The 22,441-nt window shown below is 34.2% G+C and overlaps 1 protein-coding gene across 8 annotated transcripts in view; it reads right to left on the reverse strand.

Moving 5' to 3' along the window:
• KCNH7 (potassium voltage-gated channel subfamily H member 7) overlaps window positions 1-22,441 on the reverse strand; it is a 501,689-nt gene that overhangs the window by 62,994 nt on the left and 416,254 nt on the right. For all 8 annotated transcript variants that reach the window (XM_021075770.1, XM_021075768.1, XM_021075767.1 and 5 more), the window contains one exon: window positions 8,687-9,086. In XM_021075770.1, the coding sequence (XP_020931429.1) occupies window positions 8,687-9,086 (400 nt within the window). The remainder of the gene's footprint in view (window positions 1-8,686; window positions 9,087-22,441) is intronic.

Raw genomic sequence — 22,441 nt, forward strand, 5'->3', positions numbered from 1 at the left:
ATCTGATATGCTCACCAAACTAATGAATTAGAGTTGTGGAGTAATAGGTGAAAAATATTGATGGAACAAATACACTTGCCTTTTTATCTATTATACAAACTTAAACAAATTTTAGTGATATGTAATTTAGATATAATAAAATGACTGTTTTAAGTGTATGGCTCTATTACTTTTAAAAAGGGTATACACCCTTGTACACATAATCAATATATAGAATATTTTATTATCCCAAAAGTTCCCTGTGTCTCTTGGCTGCCTACCCACTCATTTCTACCTTGACTCTGGACAACCACTGAGCTCCTTTATGTCATCACAGATTAGTTTGCATTTCCTAGAGTTTCATGGGAATGGAATCATGATCTACATATTCACTTGTGTCTGATTTCTTTTGCTCAGCATATTGTTCTTGAAATTAATTCTGTTGTATTTATAGCAGTAATTTGGTCTTTTTTATTGATGAGTAAATTTGTATTACATGACTCTACCATAGTTCATTTATCTCCTCTTGATGAAACCTTTGTCTACATAGTACATTGTTTTGGGCTATTATGAATAAAACTGCTATGAACATTTGTGTAAAGTCTTTGTGTGGGCATATACTTTCATTTCCCTTTGAAACATCTAGGAATAGAATTGCTGAGTTGCGTGGTATGTTTAATAATATAAGAAACTGGAGTTCCCGAAGTGGCGCAGTGGTTAACGAATCCGACTAGGAACCATGAGGTTGCGGGTTCGATCCCTGCCCTTGCTCAGTGGGTTAACGATCTGGCGTTGCCATGAGCTGTGGTGTAGGTCGCAGACATGGCTCGGATCTTGCGTTGCTGTGGCTCTGGCGTAGGCTGGCAGCTACAGCTCCGATTAGACCCCCTAGCCTGGGAACCTCCATATGCCGCGGGAGCGGCCCAAGAAATGGCAAAAAGACAAAAAAAAAAAAAAAAAAAAAAAAAGAAACTGCAAAACTATTTCCCAAAGTTGATGTGATTTTACATTCTGATTAGCAATATTTGAGAATATTAGCTTTTCTACAACCTTCCCAAAGTTTGGTATTGCCTTATTTTAGCCACTGTAGTGGTGTATAATATTCATTAGAGTTTTAATTGCATTTCCCTGATGACTGATAACATCTTTTTATATATTTACTGACTATTCATACACCTTTGGAGAAATGTCTGTTTAAATCTTCTGGTTTTTTTTTTCTTTTTTTTTTTTTGTCTTTTTTGTCCTTTTATTTAGGGCCGCACCCCCGGCATATGGAGGGTCCCAAGCTAGGGATCTAATTGGAGCTGTAGCTGCTGGCCTACACCACAATCACAGCAAGCCGGATCCGAGCTGTGTCTGTGACCTACACCACAGCTCACAGCAATGCCGGATCCTTAACCCACCGAGCAGCGAGGTCATGGATGGAAACTGCAACCTCATGGTTCCTAATCGGATTCGTTTCTGCTGCGCCACCGACGGGAACTCCTGCTCATTTTTAAATTGTCTTCTTGTTATGGAGTAGTAAGAATTCTTGATATATTCTGAATACAAGCCCTTTTTTAGATCTAAATATTGAGAATATTATCTTCCAATCAGCTGTTCCTTTTCTTAACAGTGTCTTTTGAAAAGAAGTTACTAATTTTGATGAAATCCAATATATCAATTTTTACTTTGGGGGTCAGAACTGCTTTTTTGTTTTTGCAGTATTGGTAATCTGTATCAGTCAAGGAATTTGTTCATTACTTCTAAATTATATTTATTATCATAAATTAATTCATAATATTATTTTCTTTCCAATATCTTTAGAATTGGTAGTAATAACTTTTTTTCATATAGGACATTGGTAACTTAAGTCTTTTCTCTCTCTCTTGAGTCAGGTTGGAGGTTTATCAATTTTACTGATCTTTTAAAAACCAGAATATACTCCCATTAATTTTCTCAATTGTTTGTATGTTTTCTATTTTACTAATTTATATTATCTCTATTATTTGTTCTACTTATATTAGGTTTAATTTACTTGTCTTTAGTTTCATAAGATAGAAGCTTTGATTTTTGATTTTTAGATCTTTGTTCTTTTTTAGCAACTACATTTAAAGCTATATATTTCTCTCTGGACACTGTTTTAGTTACCTCTTACAAATTTATTTTATTTGCATTTTCATTCAGTTAAAACTTTTTTTTTTCTGATTTTCCATGTGATTTTTTTCTTTAAACTGTGAGTTATTTGGAAGTATGTTGCTTAATTTTCAAATATTTGTGAACTTTCCATTGTTTTTTTTTTTTTTGCCTTTTTTCTTTTTTTCCTTATTAATCCCTAATTTCTCTTGTGATCAGAGAAATACTCTGATGATTGCATGATACAATACTTTTAAATTTATTAGGATTTCTTTTTGATCCAGAATATGATCTATCTTGGTGACTTCTTCTGTAGTATAGTATATGACCTGTATGTTGCATATACACTAGAAAAGAATGTATATTCTGCTGGTGTTCTGTAATTGCCAATTTGTTGAGTTAATTGATAGTATTATTCAAGTCTTTTACATCTTTAATAAATTTTTATTTAACCTATCTTCTGAAATACTGAAAGAAGAGTGCTGTAGTTGCTAATTATAACTGTTATTTTGCCATGTGAATTTTTCCATCTTTCTTTTAGGTTCTGGTTTTGCTCGATGTAACTTAAAGCTCTGTTATTGGGTGCATCCACGCTGAGGATGGTGGTTACTGTATCTCTGGTAATAGTTCTTCTCTGGAAGTTCACTTTGAAATTAATATCCCTCCTTAGATTTTCTCATGATTAATGTTTATATATACACCTTCCATCTCATTTCTTCTTACCTGTGTCTTTATATTTCAAGTGTATTTCCTTTAGACAGCATATGGCCGAGAGCCTTGGTTTTATTTTGTTTTTGATATAGTCTGATAACTTCTGCAGTTTATTAAGAGTTTAAATGGACATTTAATATAATTATTTTTGAAGATATTTAAAAATGAGGGACAAAAACCTTTAAAATTTACCTACACATTTATCATTTCTGTTGTTCTTTCCTTTGTATTGATCCAAAATTTTAATTTATTTTCCTTTTTCATGAAGAACTTTATAATTTCTTATAGTTTGCTTATGATTAATTATGTCAGGTTTTGTTTGTCTCTCACTTTTGAAGGATAGTTTAATTGAACAGAAATTTACATGTTGACAGATTTTGCTTTTCCTTCAGCACTTTAAATATTTTATTCTATTATCTTCTGGTTTGCATTGTTTCCAATAAGAAATCTGCTATTAACCTGATGTTTTTCCTCTGTGTATGATGTTTCTATTGTTCCCCTTCTGGTTGTTTTTAAGATCTTTTTATTTTCACTATTACTTTTCATTAATTTGATTATAATATACCTCGATGTGCTTAAAATCTTGGATGTATGGTTTATAGTTTTTATCGATTTTGGAAAAACTTCAGTCATTTAAAAAATTAATTTTCCTGCTTCATTCGCCCATTTTTTGAGAGTTCACATGCACATTTATCTATTCAAGTGCTGGATACTATCTGCTAGTTCCATTACCTCTGTGGATTCTGCTTCTTTGTTTCTTTTTTTTTTTTTTTTTTTTGTCTTTTTGCCATTTCTTGGGCCGCTCCTGCGGCATATGGAGATTCCCAGGCTAGGGGTCGAATTGGAGTGGTAGCCACCAGCCTACTCCAGAGCCACGGCAATGCAGGATCCGAGCCGAGTCTGCAACCTACACCACAGCTCACGGCAACGCCAGATCGTTAACCCACTGAGCAAGGGCAGGGATTGAACCCGCAACCTCATGGTTCCTAGTCGGATTCGTTAACCACTGCGCCACGATGGGAACTCCTTTTTTTTTTTTTTTTAATTAAGGTACATTTGACATACAACATTATATTAGTTTCAAGTATACAATGCAATAAATTCAATATTTGGGTATATTGTGAAATGAATACCATAATAACTCCAGTTAATATCCATCACCATACATAGTTGCAGAATTTTTTTCTTGTGAAGAGAATTTTTAAGATTTACTCTCTTAGCAACTTTCAAATACGCAGTACAGTGTTATTACAGTTGCCATGCTGTATATTACATCACCAGGACTTATTTATTTCATAACTGAAAATTTGTACTTTTGACTCTCCATCAATTTCACCCATTTAATAATCTGTTCTCTAGATCTATGAGTTTTTCTCTCTTGATTCCATATAAGTGAGATTATATGGTATTTTTCTTTCTATACATCAGTTATTTAATTTAGCATAATGCACTCAAAGTCCAATTATCTTGCTGCAAATGGCAAGATGTTTATGGCTGAATATTTCATTGTATATACACATATGTGTATATGTGTGTGTGTGTATATACCACATCTTCTTTATCCGTTCTGGATTTAAAATTTTTTTCTGTTGCTTATGGGTTACATTTTCCTGTTTCTTAATGCATATATTAACTTCTTAATGGATACCGGGCATCGCAAATTTAACATTGTTCATTCCTGAATATTTTTTGTCTTCCTTTAGAAATGTTAAATATTATTGCAGGCAGTTAAAATACTTTTAGATCAGCCTTTTTTTTTTTGTCTTTTTAGGGCCACACCCACAGCATATGGAGGTTCTCAGGCTAGAGGTCAAATCAGAGCTATAGTTGCTGGCCTACACCACAGCCACAGCAACGCTGGATCCAAGCTACATCTGCAACCTACACCACAGCCCATGGCAACACTGGATCCTTACTTAACTCACTGAGCGAGGCCAGGGATCAAACCTGCATCCTCATGGATACTAATCAGGTTTGTTAACTGCTGAGCCACAACAGGAACTCCAGCCTTTTCTTTTTGAGGCTGTTTTTTAAGCTTTGTTAGGGATAGACTACTAGCACTACTACTATGGCATTATTTTTCTGAAATTTCTATTGAATACCCTCAAATATTCAATGAGAGCTTGCCATTTCACTGACAGGAACTTAAACATTTCTTATATCTGGGTGAACTCTGTAAATTTTTCAACTTACTGTACTTCTGGGTTTTATTTGACAAGCCTTGAGGAGTCTTCTTTTTGTTTTACCTTATGCATTTGTGACTCAGTATTCATCAGTAGACTCAAGTGGATACCTATCCAGATTGCTGGAGCTCTTCTTTGCCATAGCTGCCTCTTCTCTGGTTGTCTGTCTAGCAAATTTTAGCATCTCAGCCTCCATGACTTCTGGTTATATTTTCTTAACTCAGTGAGACAACTGTCATCTACTTAGGTTGCTTCTCCTTTTAGTGTGATCCAGAAAGCACCCCTAGGAAGAAAGCTGAGACTATCACTGGGCCCATCTTATTTGTTTTTTTTTTTTTTCATAGGGGCCAAACTTCCCTACTATCTGTTTTACAAAGTCTGAACACAGTTGCCTTATATACTTTCTTCAGTTTTCTGTTATTAAAAAAAAATGATAGGTATGGCAAGATTTCAGTTAGTCCATCATGACTAGAAGCAGAAATCCAGTAACTTTTTTTTTTAATGCTGTAAGAACAAAAAACTCTCCCAAGATGTTTGTCAAGCAGGTCAGAGCTGAAATACATTTGCCTTTATATTCTGGTTTATGTGTTTTAAAAATTAAATGTATATATTATATTTATAATATTTGAATAGAGATATTAACTTATATATTAGAACCCATAAATTTAAATATATAAGAATAATTTACATTCGCAGTTATTTAATGGATACTTACATTTTTCTTTATTTTTCATCTTGAATTGTGTGTACTTTTAAAGTGAATTCTCTGGTTACTGTTCTCTCTACACAGTCAGCAGAACAACCAGTGAATGTTTTTACAAATAGAAGTTTTTAAAAATGTATCTAAAGGTATTTGAATTATTTGAATGTAATTAGATGATAGATTTTTATGTTTAATTTTTAGTTTTCTTGAATTATACTGCTCTGAGAGGGATGGGAAACTGCATTGTTTTCTACAACTTGGCCTCAAATTTTCACTTCATAATGAATATTAGATTTAAAGAATCTTAGGGATAATGAGAGAGTTCAACATAACATCTAGATTATATCAACTTTAACTTGGATTAGTATATGACACAATAGTTTGTTATAATCTGGATATTATATTTTATTTTTAGGTTCAAACCAAGCCACTCATATAATTGAGACATAGGTACTTAGTGTAAAAATATAACTAAATAGAGAAAACCAAATTATTTTCTAATATGGTTGGATCTAAATGGAAAATCATGTGCAGATATACACATATACATCAAATGGCTAGGCAAATTTCAGGGCATTCTTATTACTGCTGTGTGTTGAGTCTTATTTTACCTTTTTTCTTTATTTATGGAATAATAGCTCATGATAGAATTCTCCAGTAATATCTATAAACTTTTTTCTGTGATGCAAAAGCTTTATATAATCCCATTTTGATTAAGTTTTGTAGAACCAAGTCTATTATTGCAATAAAAGATATTATGTGGAGTGTAGATGTATCTTACTCTCCCCAATTAACTAGAGTGTTTTCTCTTTTCTTAAAATAATCACCTGCAGGAAACAAGTATTTTTCCTAAAGCAATAAAAATAGTCTAGTGCCACATTTTAAAAGAAAGCAGAAAGACTGGAGGGAGGGAGGGAAGGAAGGAAGGAAGAAAAGAAAGAAAGAAAGAGAGAAAGAAAGAAAGAAAAAGAAAGAGAGAGAGAAAAGAAAGAAAGAAAGAAGGAAAGAAAGAAAGAAAGAAAGAAAGAGAGAGAAAGAAAGAAGGAAAGAAAAAGACAGGAAGAAAAACTTCTGATAACCCTCTGATTTAAGTATTAGAGATTGGGTATAGAGCAAGTAAAGAACTGAATTTTCTTTAATTTAAAATAGTTCACATGATAAACATTACTATGTATTTCACTTAATCCTCACAAGTGGTAAGGATTTCTGAGTGGCAAACATGTTAAACTTCAGTGCACTTAAAAATTCTTTATTGCAGATTCTAAGTTTAAAGATGGAGATTTTGTTTTCTTTTTAAAAAAGCGTGTATGATAATATATATACGTATTTTTTCTATACAGGTGTATAAATAATTGAAAACAAACATTTTTCTTTTCTTTGTTACCAATGCCACTAAAATTGATAACCATTACAAAGTATTCACTAGCAGTACTAACAGTTGCAATCATAGAGTGGTTAGGACTGTGTTTGCTCTAAGAGATTGTCTCTCTGGAATGAATTTTTCTAACTTTTCCAGTGGGCCCCACTTCCATTTCTTTCTGAATATAATGCTATTTTTGTGTTAGTAACAAGACTTAACTTGAATTTGCAGAAGATCTTGAGTTATTTAAATATAATGTTATTTGCCTTTGCAATCTTCCGAAAATAAAAACAGCAAGGCATACATATGAAAAGTAAATTTTAAATACAGTGAGCAGTAAACTGAACCTTTTTAAGTTTCATAAATAAAGCTTATCTAAGCACATTTAATTAGTCAATATGTTAACATTTAAAAATCGACTTTCTGGATCTATTTTTAAACTTGTATGTAATCTAAGTTTGATGCTCTTTTTTTAAGCTTTAAAAATCCATCATGCTTTTGTCAACTGTTGCTTAGTATCAGCAAGGTTAACTTTGGTAGTTCCACAGTGTGATTTAAAAAAAAAAATTAATATTAAAACATCTTTAGCTCAGAACAGAATTTCTTTCTTTCTTTTTCTTTCTTTCTTTCTTTCTTTCTTTCTTTCTTTCTTTCTTTCTTTCTTTCTTTCTTTCTTTCCTTCCTTCCTTCCTTCCTTCCTTCCTTCCTTCCTTCCTTCCTTCCTTCCTTCCTCCTTTCTCTCTTTCTTGGGACACACCCACAGCATATGGAGGTTTGCAGGCTAGGGGTCAAATCAGAGCTATAGCTGCCAGCCTATGCCGCAGACACAGCAAAATGGGATCCAAGCCGCATCTACGACCTACACCATAGCTCATGGCAACCCCGGATATTTAATCCACTGAGCGAGGCCAGAGATTGAACCCATGTCCTCATGGATGCTAGTCAGATTTGTTTTCGCTGAGCCATGACGGGAACTCCCAGAATATTTTCTTATTCCAAAGAATATACCTTTGAAATGATGCTAATTACTATTACTCCATTACAGCGTAAAGGGCAATCACTTAGACCTTGGCATAATGTCATAGGGAAAGAAATTTTGGTCAATGATGGGGGAAAAATATATATACATACATATATACACACACACATAAATATGTATGTGTGTGCATATGTATGCATTTATATATATGAAATATTATCTTACATTATATTAGCAGTGTGATATTTATATCTACCTATCACTTCTCTCTCTACATATATATGTGTATATTGTATATATCAATGTAATGTAATCTAATCTGGCCTCAGCTTGAAATAGAAAACAATCATTATTAATAAATTACAGACATATTTTTATACCAGTAAAAGTGAGCTGCAAGTCTTAATTCCTGAATCACAGACCCATGTCACTCTGGTTTTATGTTTGTAGTTCCCTGAGGTCAAGAAAGACCTTTAGTGTCTTTCCTTCACAGAAAGAATCAGATTTGAGAGAATATAATACCCATATATTTAATCTCATTATCTTTACAATTTCCTATAATTCTTTTCTTTGCCTTATTCTTAAATGTTTGAAAGACGTAGATTTTTTGTGATATTATTTTATCCAAAGAGATAACAAAAAAGAAATCTACTTACAGCCAATCAACATGACACAAATTGAAAAGATTTTCTCTGAATTGGTGTTAGGAGACACATTGCCGAATCCTACACTTGTTAAGCTGCTGAAGGTAAAATAAAGTGCTGTGACGTATTTGTCTTTAATGGATGGTCCTGAACTTGAATCACTGTCATTGTAACGTTTCCCAATTTGTTGTCCTAAGGAATCCAACCATCCGATTTTGTCAGTCAGGTATGGCCTTTCTACATTCCCAATCGCATACCAAATGCAAGCCAGCCAGTGAGCAATCAGGGCAAATATGCACATTAAGAGCATTAGAACGGCAGCCCCATATTCTGAATATCGATCAAGTTTCCGGGCCACTCTCACAAGACGAAGGAGTCGAGCTGTCTTCAAAAGACCAATTAATGTTGTTGTCTGTGGAAATAAATGAGCATGGTCAGAAACTGTTGGTAAACAATTCAATGTATGTTCCTGTGAGAGAAAGTAAGTGGAAACAGGTTATAACAACATGGTAGCACTGAAGATAACTATATATTTGAGTTAGGTGTTAAGGTTAGTTTTTTTTTTAATACTTGCTTTGGAAAGTACGTTGAAAGTGTATGGTATGTTAATTCAGTATCTTGGCATTTAAGACTTATGGAACAGAGACTCTGCCTGGTTCCACACTTTAACCAAGTGCCTGGCACATGATAGGTACTCAGTAAATCATTCATTCACTGACAAACATTCCAGTGCATTACTAGTGTGCCCAGCAAGTGGTACACACACTGGGACACTGTGATTACAGTGTTGAACAAAGAGACATGGTAACTTTTTTCTTTTCTTTTCTTTTTTTTTTTTTTTTGTCTTTTTTTCTGCCTTTTTAGGGCCACATCTGCAGCATATGGAGGTTCCCAGGCTAGGGGTCTAATTGGAGCTGTTGCTGCCAGCCTATACCACAGCCACAGCAACGCCAGATCCAAGCTGCCTCTGCGACCCAGACCACAGCTCACGACAGTGTCAGATCCTCAACCCACTGAGCAAGGCCAGGGATCAAACCCGCAACTTCATGGTTCCTAGTTGGATTCGATTATGCTGCACCATGACAGGAACTCAGGTAACTTTTTATAATAGAAAAAAGGCCTTTATTTCCTAGGGCAAGTTTCTTTTATTATGAACAGAAATAAAGTCTACTCTCTACTGGGGAGAGATATATATTTTTAAAATGAATAAGAGGCTCATTCCAGAGAGGGAAAAGTGTGATAATGATAATAAAAAGGAGTGATATGATAGAAGATATTCAGGGGCTTGGGTTGGGATGGGAACCACTTTAGAAAGGAAGGCCACAGAAAGTCTTGCTGAAGAACTGATGTTAGAATTTAGAAGGATTCGAATAATCAGAAGAAGCCCATCAAGCAGATAACTGGGAAACTCATTGGATGATGGCATGCATGAATTAGGTACTACATTTAAATTTATTTTTTCTTCCTAAGTGTGTTGAATTGACAAATTGTTTCTTGATACCCCAGCAATATTATGTATTTTGCTTTGGGGTAACTAATTGCATGGTTATTACTGACCAGGTATCTAATGATAAGACACTTCTGTATAATAACAGGATACTTAACTGGTTGTTTGGATTTGAAATCTGATAAGTACAAATTACGAGTTCATTTCTTAGGTTTCCTAAATAATGTCAACTATAAGTACTATATAATTCACAGGGCATATAATTATTCCATAGTTACATGGTATTTACAAATCAATTATTGAGTCATTTTATGTGTTCATTGTTGGTGTTTATTTCACAAAGTACATCCATCTGCGTTTAAACACATGTTTTAATTAAGAAATAGCACATGGTATAACTATCACTCTATATCTTTATATTATCAATTTGGTCACAAAACAGCTCTAGATATTAAGAAAATGTTTTCCTTAAAATTCCATAAGTGTTACAGTTTTTTTCCTTGTGCCAGAGTGGTCCCAAGGGAAGGGGAGATCTTTAATCTCCCCTGAATTATTTTCAATTAGTATTGGAATCCTCTAAAGATGAGAGGAGCTTGTGTGGTCGAGATATGCTTGTCAAATTGGATTCTGGTCTTTGCCCATTGGGGGATGGGTGGAGAGGTGGATTTTCTCTGTTTACAATGCTGAGATATTATTTTTCAGGGTTTAATAAGGGAAAGTATTTTTTTTTAATTTCCCCAATAATTTTTTATCTACTGTACAGCATGGTGACCCAGTTACACATACACATATACATTCTTTTTTCTCATATTATCATGCTCCATCATACGTGCCTAGACATCGTTCCCAGTGCTACACAGCAGGAATAAAGGAAAGTGTTTTTTTTATCACAAATTTAAAATATCTCTTCAATGAATAAGTGGTGAGTTTGAGTATGAGGTGGTTCCATGGGAGAAAATTCAACTTTCCACTATTTGTATCATCAATGTTTCGACTTTGCAGTTCTGTGTTAGAACTTTGGAAAAAACTTAGGAACAAACTTAAGTTTGGATTCTGATTCTATACCAGTGTGTCACCTTGGATGAGTTACTTATTTAATCTCTAAGTGTCAATTTCTTCATCTGTAAATGGGCGTAGTAATGTCTCATTACAGGGCTGTAGGTAATACCCAGTATCAGGTAACTGTTTTTGTTTGTTTGTTTGAATATCTCATATGCTTTCATTCCCATCACTTAGAAGGGAATTTATGTTGTAAGAAGTGTGAATAGAGCTACACATTTTACAAATGTACTACTTTGATATCTGGAATTCCAAATGTAGGCTTTTCAACATTGGCCTTGAATTCAGCCTTCACAGGAAACTGCAGAGATTTTAAAGACAGGAACATCATCTAGATGCATTGACTGCTCAGACTCTGGTAACGGACATCATCCAAGTTCAACCTAGTTAACTCCGTTTCTACACTTCACAGCTTAGGTTTGCATGTTTATTTTCCTTCTAGCTTTGTTATCTATTTACTCATGCTGAGAAATCAGAAATATTTGAGGGTTATTGATCGAAACTGCATTTCTTAGCAACAATATTTCTTTCTGAACCTCAAAATGAATGTAATGACATTTCTAGGTATCTGGCTAATGAAATGAAATGCTTCAAAACAAATGAACAGTTTTAATAACATACTGTGATAAAAAGTACTAACGATTCTCTGGCTGCAAAGATGGTAGAGAAAAATGATATCATGGAAAGAAAAGGAATCAAATTTGCTGTGTATGCCACTCTCCTTTTTGCCCTCCCCCACACCCCCAAGAAATTTCTGGTGTTTCTTCTAGAGTTATGTCAAAATGAAGTAAAATCTAGATGATAGTAAAGTTCTCTATGAAGATATATATAACATATAATAACACACAACATCTTTTCTGGACCAAAAATGCTTAAGAAATAAGACACATGATGAAGTCTCCAGTTAGCTGATATAAAATAGCTGCAGAAGGAGGACCAGAAGGAGAAAGAGAGGGAAACGGTGAGGGGGAGGTGGGGGAGAGAGAGAGAGAGCTGGGGTGGGGGGAGAGATTACTTTCATTTGCATCATAGGATGAGTGCATACTGAATTCAACAGTCAAAGCCATTCTTTTAACATTCTATAACATGTACCCAAGCATAACCACATATGCTCGTTTGACAGTGTAACAAATGACTTGGCCTTATTTCTGTTGTTATCAATATGGTGGTAACAGGCCTGGACATTCTTCCTTAGTTACAGTTGTGTACAGCACATCTTAGATAGTAAGATGTAGATGACACTTAGGCTTGTGATTTTCTCTTTAAATAGCTCTTTAAAAATTTAAGGCATTTTGCTCCAGGTTACACAATAGAGAGATGTGATTGCAGCAAATTTTCAGAAAAGGTAGACTTAAAATATAATCAATCTCCTCTTTCTGACTTGTTGAAGACTATTAGTTATCATTGTTGAATTCAATGGACTATCTTTGCATTATCTCGTATTATCTGCAAGTCAAAAGTGGGACCAACAATTACCTTATAATGGTGTTAACATCATAATTTGAGAAGAATATTTTCAGAATGCGTAGTTATCTCACAGCCTGTCTAATTTCATGTATTATCCAGACATATTATGAAAATCTAGCTTTGTGGGTTTTTTTTTTAACTTTTGAAAACAAAAATAAAACTATCGTTAAACTAATGACAACAACTTTAAAAATAGTACAGGTAAAGAATTTCCTCTTAGATGTTACCTCTTGAATGTTTCTCTGGTATTAGAAAAATACTGTCTGTTTATTGTTACATTTGGTAGAGACTGAAAAGGCATAAAATCTCACTAGAGGTAAATATGATCATTACTATGAAATATAAGGAAACCATGATATAAGATCTAGAAAGAGGTGAGCTATCTTGCTGTAGAGTGAAGCAAGGTCCATTGTCTCCTAGTCCTGCCCATGAATATATAGCACAGGAGATATACTAATCTCTATCTAACAAGGAGATTCATCACCTCATCAGTGTCCATGCCATCTCAAAATTCAACTCCTTCACTGTGACTGAATAACATTTCAAACTCTTTTTGCCTGAATGCCACAATAAAGAAATCTACTGAAGACTTTTATTTTGTCAGAATTTTTTAAAAATGTAAAATGACTCTTCCCCTGGAAATTTAATTCTTCAAATTTCTGAGTGGCAGATGAATATCATCCAATTTCAAATTTTAAAAAATGTACCCAAATCCATAGTTTATTAAAGCCCTAGACAATTTTTAAGAATGAAGCAAAAGTTAGTATCCTCTATTAAGTATGACTTCCTTAACTAAAGCTTATATTAAAAATATATACTCTAAACAATATATTAGGTAGAGACCCAGACCCAAGAAAACTGTTATTTTTTTTTATTAGACATTTTCCAATATTTCAGGCACTACTCTCTCAATGTAAGTGGAATTCTTTTTGAAGAGCTGAAATTAGAATAGATAATTTTTTTCAGTAGTAAACAACTCAAGAAAAAGTTTGGCTATAGTTAAAAACTGAGAAAGTATCATCAGTAAGACAAAATCTTACTGTTAAGAATTTTTCAAATGATTTTTGAAAAATAATTTTTGGTACAATCACTATGGAAAACAGTATGGAGATTCCTCAGAAAACTAAATATAGAATTACCATATGACCTAGCAATCCCACTCCTGGGCATATAGCCAGACAAAACTTTCATTGAAAAAGATACATGCACCTCTATGTTCATTGCAGCACCATTTACAATAGCTAAAACATGGAAAAAACTTAAATGTCCATTGACAGATGAATGGATTAAGAATATATTGTATATATACACAATAGAATACTACTCAGCCATAAAAAAGAACAAAATAATGCCATATGCAGGAACATGGATGGAACTAGAGACTCTCATAATAATTGAAGTAAGTAAGAAGGAGAAAGATAAATACCATAATATATGACATATCTGAAATCTAATATATGGCACAAACGAACCTATCTACAGAAAAGAAACAAACTGATGGACATGAAGAACAGACTTGTGATTACTAATGTGGAGGGTGAAGGAGTGGGATGGACAGGGAGTTTGGGGTTGGTAGATGCAAACTATTGCATTTGGAATGGATAAACAATGAGATACAGCTGTATGGCACCAGGGGTCTATGTCTCATCACTTGTGATGGAACATGATGGATGATAATGTGAGTAAAAGAATGTGTTTATATATGAGTATATGTGTGTATGACTGGGACACTTTGCTGGACAGCAGAAACTGATAGAAATTGTAAATCAACTATAAAAAAATAAAAAATTTCTTTTTAGTAAGCATTTTCAAAAATCGTACAATTAAAGTATTTTATTTCAGAGTTCCTGTCATGGCTCAGTGGTTAATTAATCTGACTAGAAACCATGAGGTTGCAGGTTCGATCCCTGGCCTTGCTCAGTGGGGTAAGGATCCGGCATTGCCATGAGCTGTGGTGTAGGTCGCAGATGCAGCTCGGATCTGGTGTTGCTGTGGGCTGTGGCGTAGGCCAGCAGCTATAACTCCGATTAGACCCCCAACCTGGGAACCTCCATATGCTGCGGGTGTGGCCCTAAAGGACAAAAAAAAAAAAAAAAGGATTTTATTTCAAAGGTTTACTCTCTTAAATCTCTGTCTATAGTAACTAGATAGAATTATTCTACTATATAAATGAAGAAATATAACTATGTGATCTTTGGTTTTGCCTATAGGGTTGCTAGAATGAATTGTCATTGAAACTTTCTTCTTAATCCATTTTCTGTCCTGCTTGTCAAGTAATATTTGGGTACAAATGGGGAAAAGGAATACTTGGTAATAAATTTCATAACTCCTCACTTTTGTTTTAGATTTCATTTCTGTTCTAAGCTCTGGTACTTGTATACATTATTCAATAAATTACTCAATAAAACTCAATTATACTGAAACTAGTCTCTAGATTTTTGTTCAGCCTGAGTCACACTATTTAAATATTTCTAAAGACATATTCACTAATACAATCAAAGAGCTTTATTTTGAGTGTGTAAAAATCCTCTAGGGGAATCATCTAGCTTATTCTTTCTTTATACCAAATATAACAAATTCTTCCACAAACTGGCTTTAAAGAGATTTTACAACTCCCAACATTTAACAGCCTTTAGTGTGAGACACTTTTATTTTTATTTTGTTTCATAACTAACATTCTATTTTGCTACAATTTAATCTCACTTTTTCTTTAGTTATAGTAACATGGAAAACTGGTCATCAAATGATTCTAAATAATAGTAGGCAAATGTTACAGTAAACAAACAATTATGAACATTGCTATATTTTTAAAATTGGAATTTGACTTTTTCTGAGAAACATTTAACCAAATATTGTACCTTATGACATATTTAGCAAATTGTAGTCAGCAGATCATATATAAATAATGAATATGGAATCAACTTAATGCAAAATAATTTTTGGTGGAATATCATTTTTCCTTACTTTAAAAATTATTCCACTGTGGAGCCTGTGTCTTTCACTTGTGACACTACAGATTTTTGGAGATATGACCAAGAGCCTCAAATACATGCTGGTGGAAAATTTTGCTTAATTCCCAAGAATTATCTAATGGGAGACATACTTACTTTATGTATAGACACACACACATGCGCACACATACATATATATATATATATATATTCAGGCTTTCAAAATATTCTGTAATTTAAATTTGAACATGAGTATGTCTAATGTTTTAAAAATTCATTTCCAACAAACTAATGACAACTATTGTAGAGATCAAGTTCAGAAAGAATGCGGACAAGATGATCAGAGTTTCTATACAGAGGCCTGCTAAGTTTTTCCTTGTATCCATTGCATGATCCATCTATCAGACTAACGAAGCAAATTTATCTATTTGAGCAGAAACCCCTCTTTTCTGTCAAAGGCCTTGCCTGCATTCACAATTCATGAAAAATAACAGTGAAGTGTGAAAGGAGAGAGGTCATCAAAGCAAGTAATTAAAAGAATACTACTAATTTTCAGGGAAGGAAGGTTACTGAAGCATGTAACTAAACAGAGTGCTCTAGATTCTAACGACTAATAGCTCTGAAAGTAAAATTTGCCACAAAGAAGCAAAATATGAAAAAATCTGAGACAGATAATGAGAAGTTGATTTTCTGGAGACTGAACCAATAATATTGTTCCTTTGCATCAATGATATTGAGGTAATTTGCTGTGGATGGCATGATGTTTGATGATACAAAAATTAAACATAAAGAATCTTTTCCTTGGTCTGTTCAGATGCTATTAGCATCAGGAAGATATTAATGACAGAGGCAAGCCCTGTTATTGCCACTATTCATTTTCAATGACAGCAGATCTTGTGGCATTTGTATTCTATGTGGTATATAGCACAGCTATTTCAGTCTACATTTATAGTTACCAAGTCACAGTGTTTCTAGGTATCTCAATGTTAATATATGCATACACACACACACACACATATATATAAAAGCATATACATATATATTCAAGCCTTATATTAAAATGCAAATACAGAGAAAACTAACAATATGCAGTTTAATATTGAATTTATTGTTGTTGTTGTTGTTTTTGTCTTTTTGCCATTTCTAGGGCCGCTCCCGGGGCATATGGAGGTTCCCAAGCTAGGGGTCTAATTGGAGCTGTAGCCTCCAGCCTACACTAGAGCCACAGCAATGCGGGATCCGAGCCGCATTTGCAAACTACACCACAGCTCAAGGTACCACCAGATCCTTAACCCACTGAGCAAGGCCAGGGATCGAACCTGCAACCTCATGGTACCTAGTCGGATTCATTAACCACTGAGCCACGATGGGAACTCCTTGAATTTATTGTTTAAATGTGGACATCCTCATTATCACTAGGTGCAAGCATCCGTTAACTTCATTATATCTTTTCATGTAGACATGACTGAAACATTTATATATTCAACTAGGTATTTTATTATGAACTTTATTTTTCTTTTATATTAAACATGGACATTATACATTATTTTTGTGAAATTATGTTTGTAAGAATGTTACATTGTCTATGACTTTTATAGAACAGTGGCAGACAGGGTTGTTATAAAATATTTGTTCCCATGGTTCTGATAGGGACTGGAAACTAACACTTTATAGCTCTATACCTCTAACTAGCATGACCTTTGTACCTGGAAAACTTACACTGGTATTCAGTAACTTCCCCTTCCAAGCTCACATGTCGTCTTATACACAGTACAGTTAGGGCTGTTATTAGGTACTCTTAACTGCTCATCTACTGCTCTTGGTCCAGACTGCAAGCTTCCAGAAAGTGGGGTCTTTAGCTCACTCTTTTCTCTAAACTCAGGGTCTAGTACATTGGCATTTAGAAGGTTCCCAATAAACGCTAACTGAAAGAATCTATTTAAGGAGGTTAACCATAGTCTTTTCTGGAAATAGCAAAACAAATTAGGTCAATTCTTGTTAAAATTTATAGAAAATGTACTTGAAATAGTAATCAATAAAGCAGAAAAAATAAAGCTACTCTTTTTATAGTGAGATAGATACTCTGAGTCTTAGCCTATTCTGCTATTAAATCTTGAGGGTCTCTGAGACTCTTAAGCACCTCCATGAAATCCCAGTTTGAAAAACATTGGACTAGATCATCCCTCATCAGAGTTACTGCTAGCTTAATGATCTTAGAAATTATTTAATTTGGGGTCAAAAATCCAGAGTTATTTTTTTTTCATATTCATATGATGAAACGTCCCAAATTAGCCCATTTGAATGTAAGATCCCTTCTCTTTCTCTTTTTTTGTGTGTGTGCATGTTTTTAGGACCACACCTGTGGCATATGGAAGTTCCCAGGCTAGGGGTTGAATTAGAGCTGCAGCTATGCTATGGATGGCATGATGTTTGATGATACAAAAATTAAGAATAATTTTAATTTTTATGCCGCAGCCACAGGAATGTCAGATCCAAGCTGTGTCTGCGACTACACCACAGCTCATGGCAATGTGGGATCTTTAATCCACTGAGCAAGGCCATGAATTGAACACACATCCTCATGAATACTAGTTGGATTTGTTACCACTGAGCCACAATGGGAACTCTGAGATCTCTTTCTATGGGAACATTTCTTTTTTCTATTTTTGTCAGAAACAAAATGAATGCTGAATATTTTTTAAGCTCTTATAACATGATATATATTTTCGGAGAAATTTTATTCTGAAAAACCACAACATCCTGAAAAGCCTCACTATAGTTACATAATATAATTTGTATATAAAAGGGGTTTCATCATTGTCATTCTTTTAATTACTCAGTGAATTTTATTACATTTACAGTTGTACAATGATCATTATGACCTGATTTTACAGCATTTCCATCCCAAACCCCCAGCCCATCCCCTCACCCCCCAACCTGTGTCCTTTGGAAACTATAAGTTTTTCAAAGTCTGTGAGTCAGCATCTGTTCTGCAAAGAAGTTCAGTCTGTCCTTTTTTTCAGATTCCACATGTAAGTGATAACATATGATGTTGGTTCTCACTGTCTGACTGACTTCACTTAGCATGATAATTTCTAGGTCCATCCATTTTGCTAAAAATGCTGGTATTTCATTCCTTTTAATGGCTGAGTAATACTCCATTGTGTATATGTAATACATCTTTATCCACTCCTCTGTCAATGGACATTTAGGTTGTTTCCATTTCTTGGCCATTGTATATAGTGCTGCAATGACCACTGGAGTACAGTATCTTTTGGAGTCATGGTTTTCTCTGGATAGATGCCCAGGATTGGGATTCCTGGATCAAATAGTACTATTTTGAATTTTCTGAGGAATCTCCATACTGTTTTCCACAGTGGTTGCATCAACTTACATTCCCACCAACAGTTTAATAGGGTTCCCTTTTCTCCACACCCTCTCCAGCATTTTTTGTTTGTAGACTTTTTGATGATGGCCATTCTGGCTGGTGTAAGGTAGTACCTTATAGTGGTTTTGATTTGCGTTTCTCTAATAATGAGTGATGTTGAACATCTTTTCATGTGTTTTTTGGCCATCTGTATGTCTTCTTTGGAGAATTGTCTGTTTAGATCTTCTGCCCATTTTTTGATGGAGTTGTTTATTTATTTTTGATATTGAGCTGCAGGAAGTGTTTATAAATTTTGGAGATGAATCCCTTGTCAGTTACTTCATTTGCAAATATTTTCTCCTATTCTGTGGGTTGTCTTTTCGTTTTGTTTAGGGTTTCCTTTGCTGTGCAGAAACTTTTAAGTTTAATTAGGTCCCATTTTTTAATTTTTGTTTTTATTGTCATTACTCTGGGGGTGGATCTGAGAAGATACTGATGTGGTTTATGTTGGAGATGTTTGGCCTACGTTTTCTTCTAAGGGTTTTCTAGTGTCCGGTTTTACATTCAGGTCTTTAATCCATTTTGAGTTTATTTTTGTGTACGGTGTTTGGAAGTGTTCTAATTTCATTCTTTCCCATGTGGCTGTCCAGTTTTCCAGGCACCACTCATTGAAGGGGCTGTCTTTTCTCCATTGTATATTCTTGCCTCCTTTGTCATAGATGAGTTGACTGTAGGTGTGTGGGTTTAATTCTGGGCTTTCTATCCTGTTCCACTCTTCTACATTTCTGTCTTTGTGCCACTGCCATATGGTTTTGATGACTGTAGCTTTGTAGTATAGTCTGAAGTCAGGGTTCCCGATTCCTCCAGCTCCATTTTTTCTCAGGATGACTTTGATTATTCCAGGTCTTTTGCACTTCTATACAGACTTTAAGGTATTTTGTTCTAGTTCTGTGTAAAATGTCCTTGGTAATTTGATAGGGATTGCATTGAATCTGTAGACTGCCTTGGGTAGTAGAGTCATTTTGATAATATTGACACTTCAGTCTAAGAGTATGGTATGTCTTTCCATCTGTTTGTACCATCTTTGATTTTTTTTTTTATCAGTGTCTTGTACTTTTCAGAGTACAGGTCTTTTGTCTCTTTAGGTAGATTTATTTCTAAGTATTTTATTCTTTTTGATGCATTGCTAAATTGGATTGTTTCCCTAATTTCACTTTCTGATCTTTCATTGTTAGTATATAGAATGCAGTTGATTTCTGTATATTAATTTTGTATCCTGCAACTTTGCCAAATTCATGGATGAGCTCTGTTTTCTGGTAGCATCTTCATGATTTTTTAGGTATAGCATCATGTCATCTTCAAATAGTGATAGTTTTACTTCTTCCTTTCCAATTTGGATTCTTTTACTTCTTTTTCTTCTCTGATTGCCATGGCTAGGACTTCCACAACTAAGTCAAATAGTAGCGGTAAGAGTGGACCTCCTTGTCTCATTCCTGATTTCAGCAGGAATTCTTTCAGCTTTTCACCATTGAGAATGATGTTAGCTGTGAGTTTGTCATATATGGCCTTTATTATGTTGAGATAGGTTCCCTCTATGCCCACTTTCTGAAGGGTTTTTTTTATAAGAAATAGGTGTTGAATTTTGTCAAAGGCTTTTTCTGCATCTATTGAGAGGATCATATGGTTTTTACCCTTCAATTTGTTAATGTGGTGTATCACATTGATTGATTTGCAGATATTGAAGAACCCTTGCATTCCTGGGATAAATCCCATTTGATCATGATCTACAATCCTTTTAATGTATTGTTTGATTCAGTTTGCTAGTATTTTGTTGAGGATTTTTGCATCTATGTTCATCAGTGATATTGGCCTATAATTTTCTTCTTTTGTGCTATCTTTGTCTGATTTTGGTATCAGGGTGATGGTGGCCTCATAGAATGAGTTTGGGAGGGTTCCTTCCTCTGCAATTTTTTAGAATAGTTTCAGAAGGATCAGTGTTAGCTTGTCTCTAAATGATAGAATTTGCCTGTGAAGCCATCTGGCCCCTGGACTTTTGTTCAAGTTTTTTAATCACAGTTTAATTTCAGTACTTGTGATGCGTCCATTCATCTTTTCTATTTCATCTTGATTTAGTCTTGGAAGATTGTACTTTTCTAAGAATTAGTCCATTTCTTCTAGGTTTTCCATTTTAATGGCATATAGTTGCATGTAGTATTCTCTTATGATTCTCTGTATTTCTGTGATGTCTGCTGTAACTTCTTTTTCATTTCTAATTTTATTGACTCAAGTCCTCTCTTTTTTTTCTTGATGACTATGGCTAAGGGTTTATTAATTTTGTTGATATTTTCAAAGAACCAGCTTTTAGTTTCATTGATCTCATCTATGGTTTTCCTCATTTCTATTTCATTGATTTCTGTTCTGATCATTATGATTACTTTCCTTCTGCTAACTTTAGGTCTTGTCTGTTCTCACTCTGGCTGCTTTAGATGTAAAATTTGGTTGTTTATTTGAGCTTTTTCTTGTTTCCTGAGGTACGCTTTCATTGCTATAAACTTTCCTCTTAGAACTGCTTTTGCAGCATCCCATAGGTTTTGGAGTGTTGTATCTTTGTTGTCATTTGCTTCTAGGTATTTTTTAATTTCCTCTTCGATTTCTTCAGTGATCCATTGGTTGTTTAGTAGCATGTTGTTTGGTCTCTATGTGTTTTTGTTTTTTACAGTTTTTTTTTTCTTGTTGTTGATTTCCAGTCATATAGTGTTGTGGTCAGAAAAGATGCTTGATAAGATTTCAATTTTCTTAAAGTTACCAAGGCTTGATTTGTGGCCCAGGATGTGATCAATCCTAGAGAATGTTCCATGTGCACTTGATAAGAATGTGTATTCTATTGATTTTGGATGGAATGTCCTATAAATATCTATTAAGTCCATCTGATCTAATGCTTCATTCAGGACCTGAGTTTCCTTATTGATTTTCTGTCTGGATGATCTGTCCATTGCTGTAAGTGGCGTGTTAAAGTCCCCTGCTATTGTGTTATTGTCAATTTCTCCTTTTAAGGTTGTTAGCACTTTCCTTATACATTGAGGTAATCCTATGTTGGGTGCATATATATTTACAATTGTCATATCTTCTTGGATTGATTCTTTGATCATTATGTAATGTCCTTTCTTCTTGGATTGATTCTTTGATCATTATGTAATGTCCTTCCTTGTCTCTTAAAATATACTTCATTTTAAGGTCTATTTTGTCTGATATGAGTATTGCTACTCCAGTGCTTCTGATTCCCATTTGCATGGAATTATTTTCTTCCATCCTCTCACTTTCAATTTGTATGTGTCCCTAGAAGTGAAATGGGTCTCTTGAAGACAGCATATATATGGGTCTTGTTTTTGTATCCATTCAGCCAGTCTATGTCTTTTGGTTGGGGCATTTAGTCCATTAACATTTAAGGTAGTTATTGATATGTATGTTCTTATTGC

The sequence above is a fragment of the Sus scrofa genome, chromosome 15 (genome assembly GCF_000003025.6).
Source record: "Sus scrofa isolate TJ Tabasco breed Duroc chromosome 15, Sscrofa11.1, whole genome shotgun sequence".
In the NCBI taxonomy this organism is placed as follows: Eukaryota; Metazoa; Chordata; class Mammalia; order Artiodactyla; family Suidae; genus Sus; species Sus scrofa.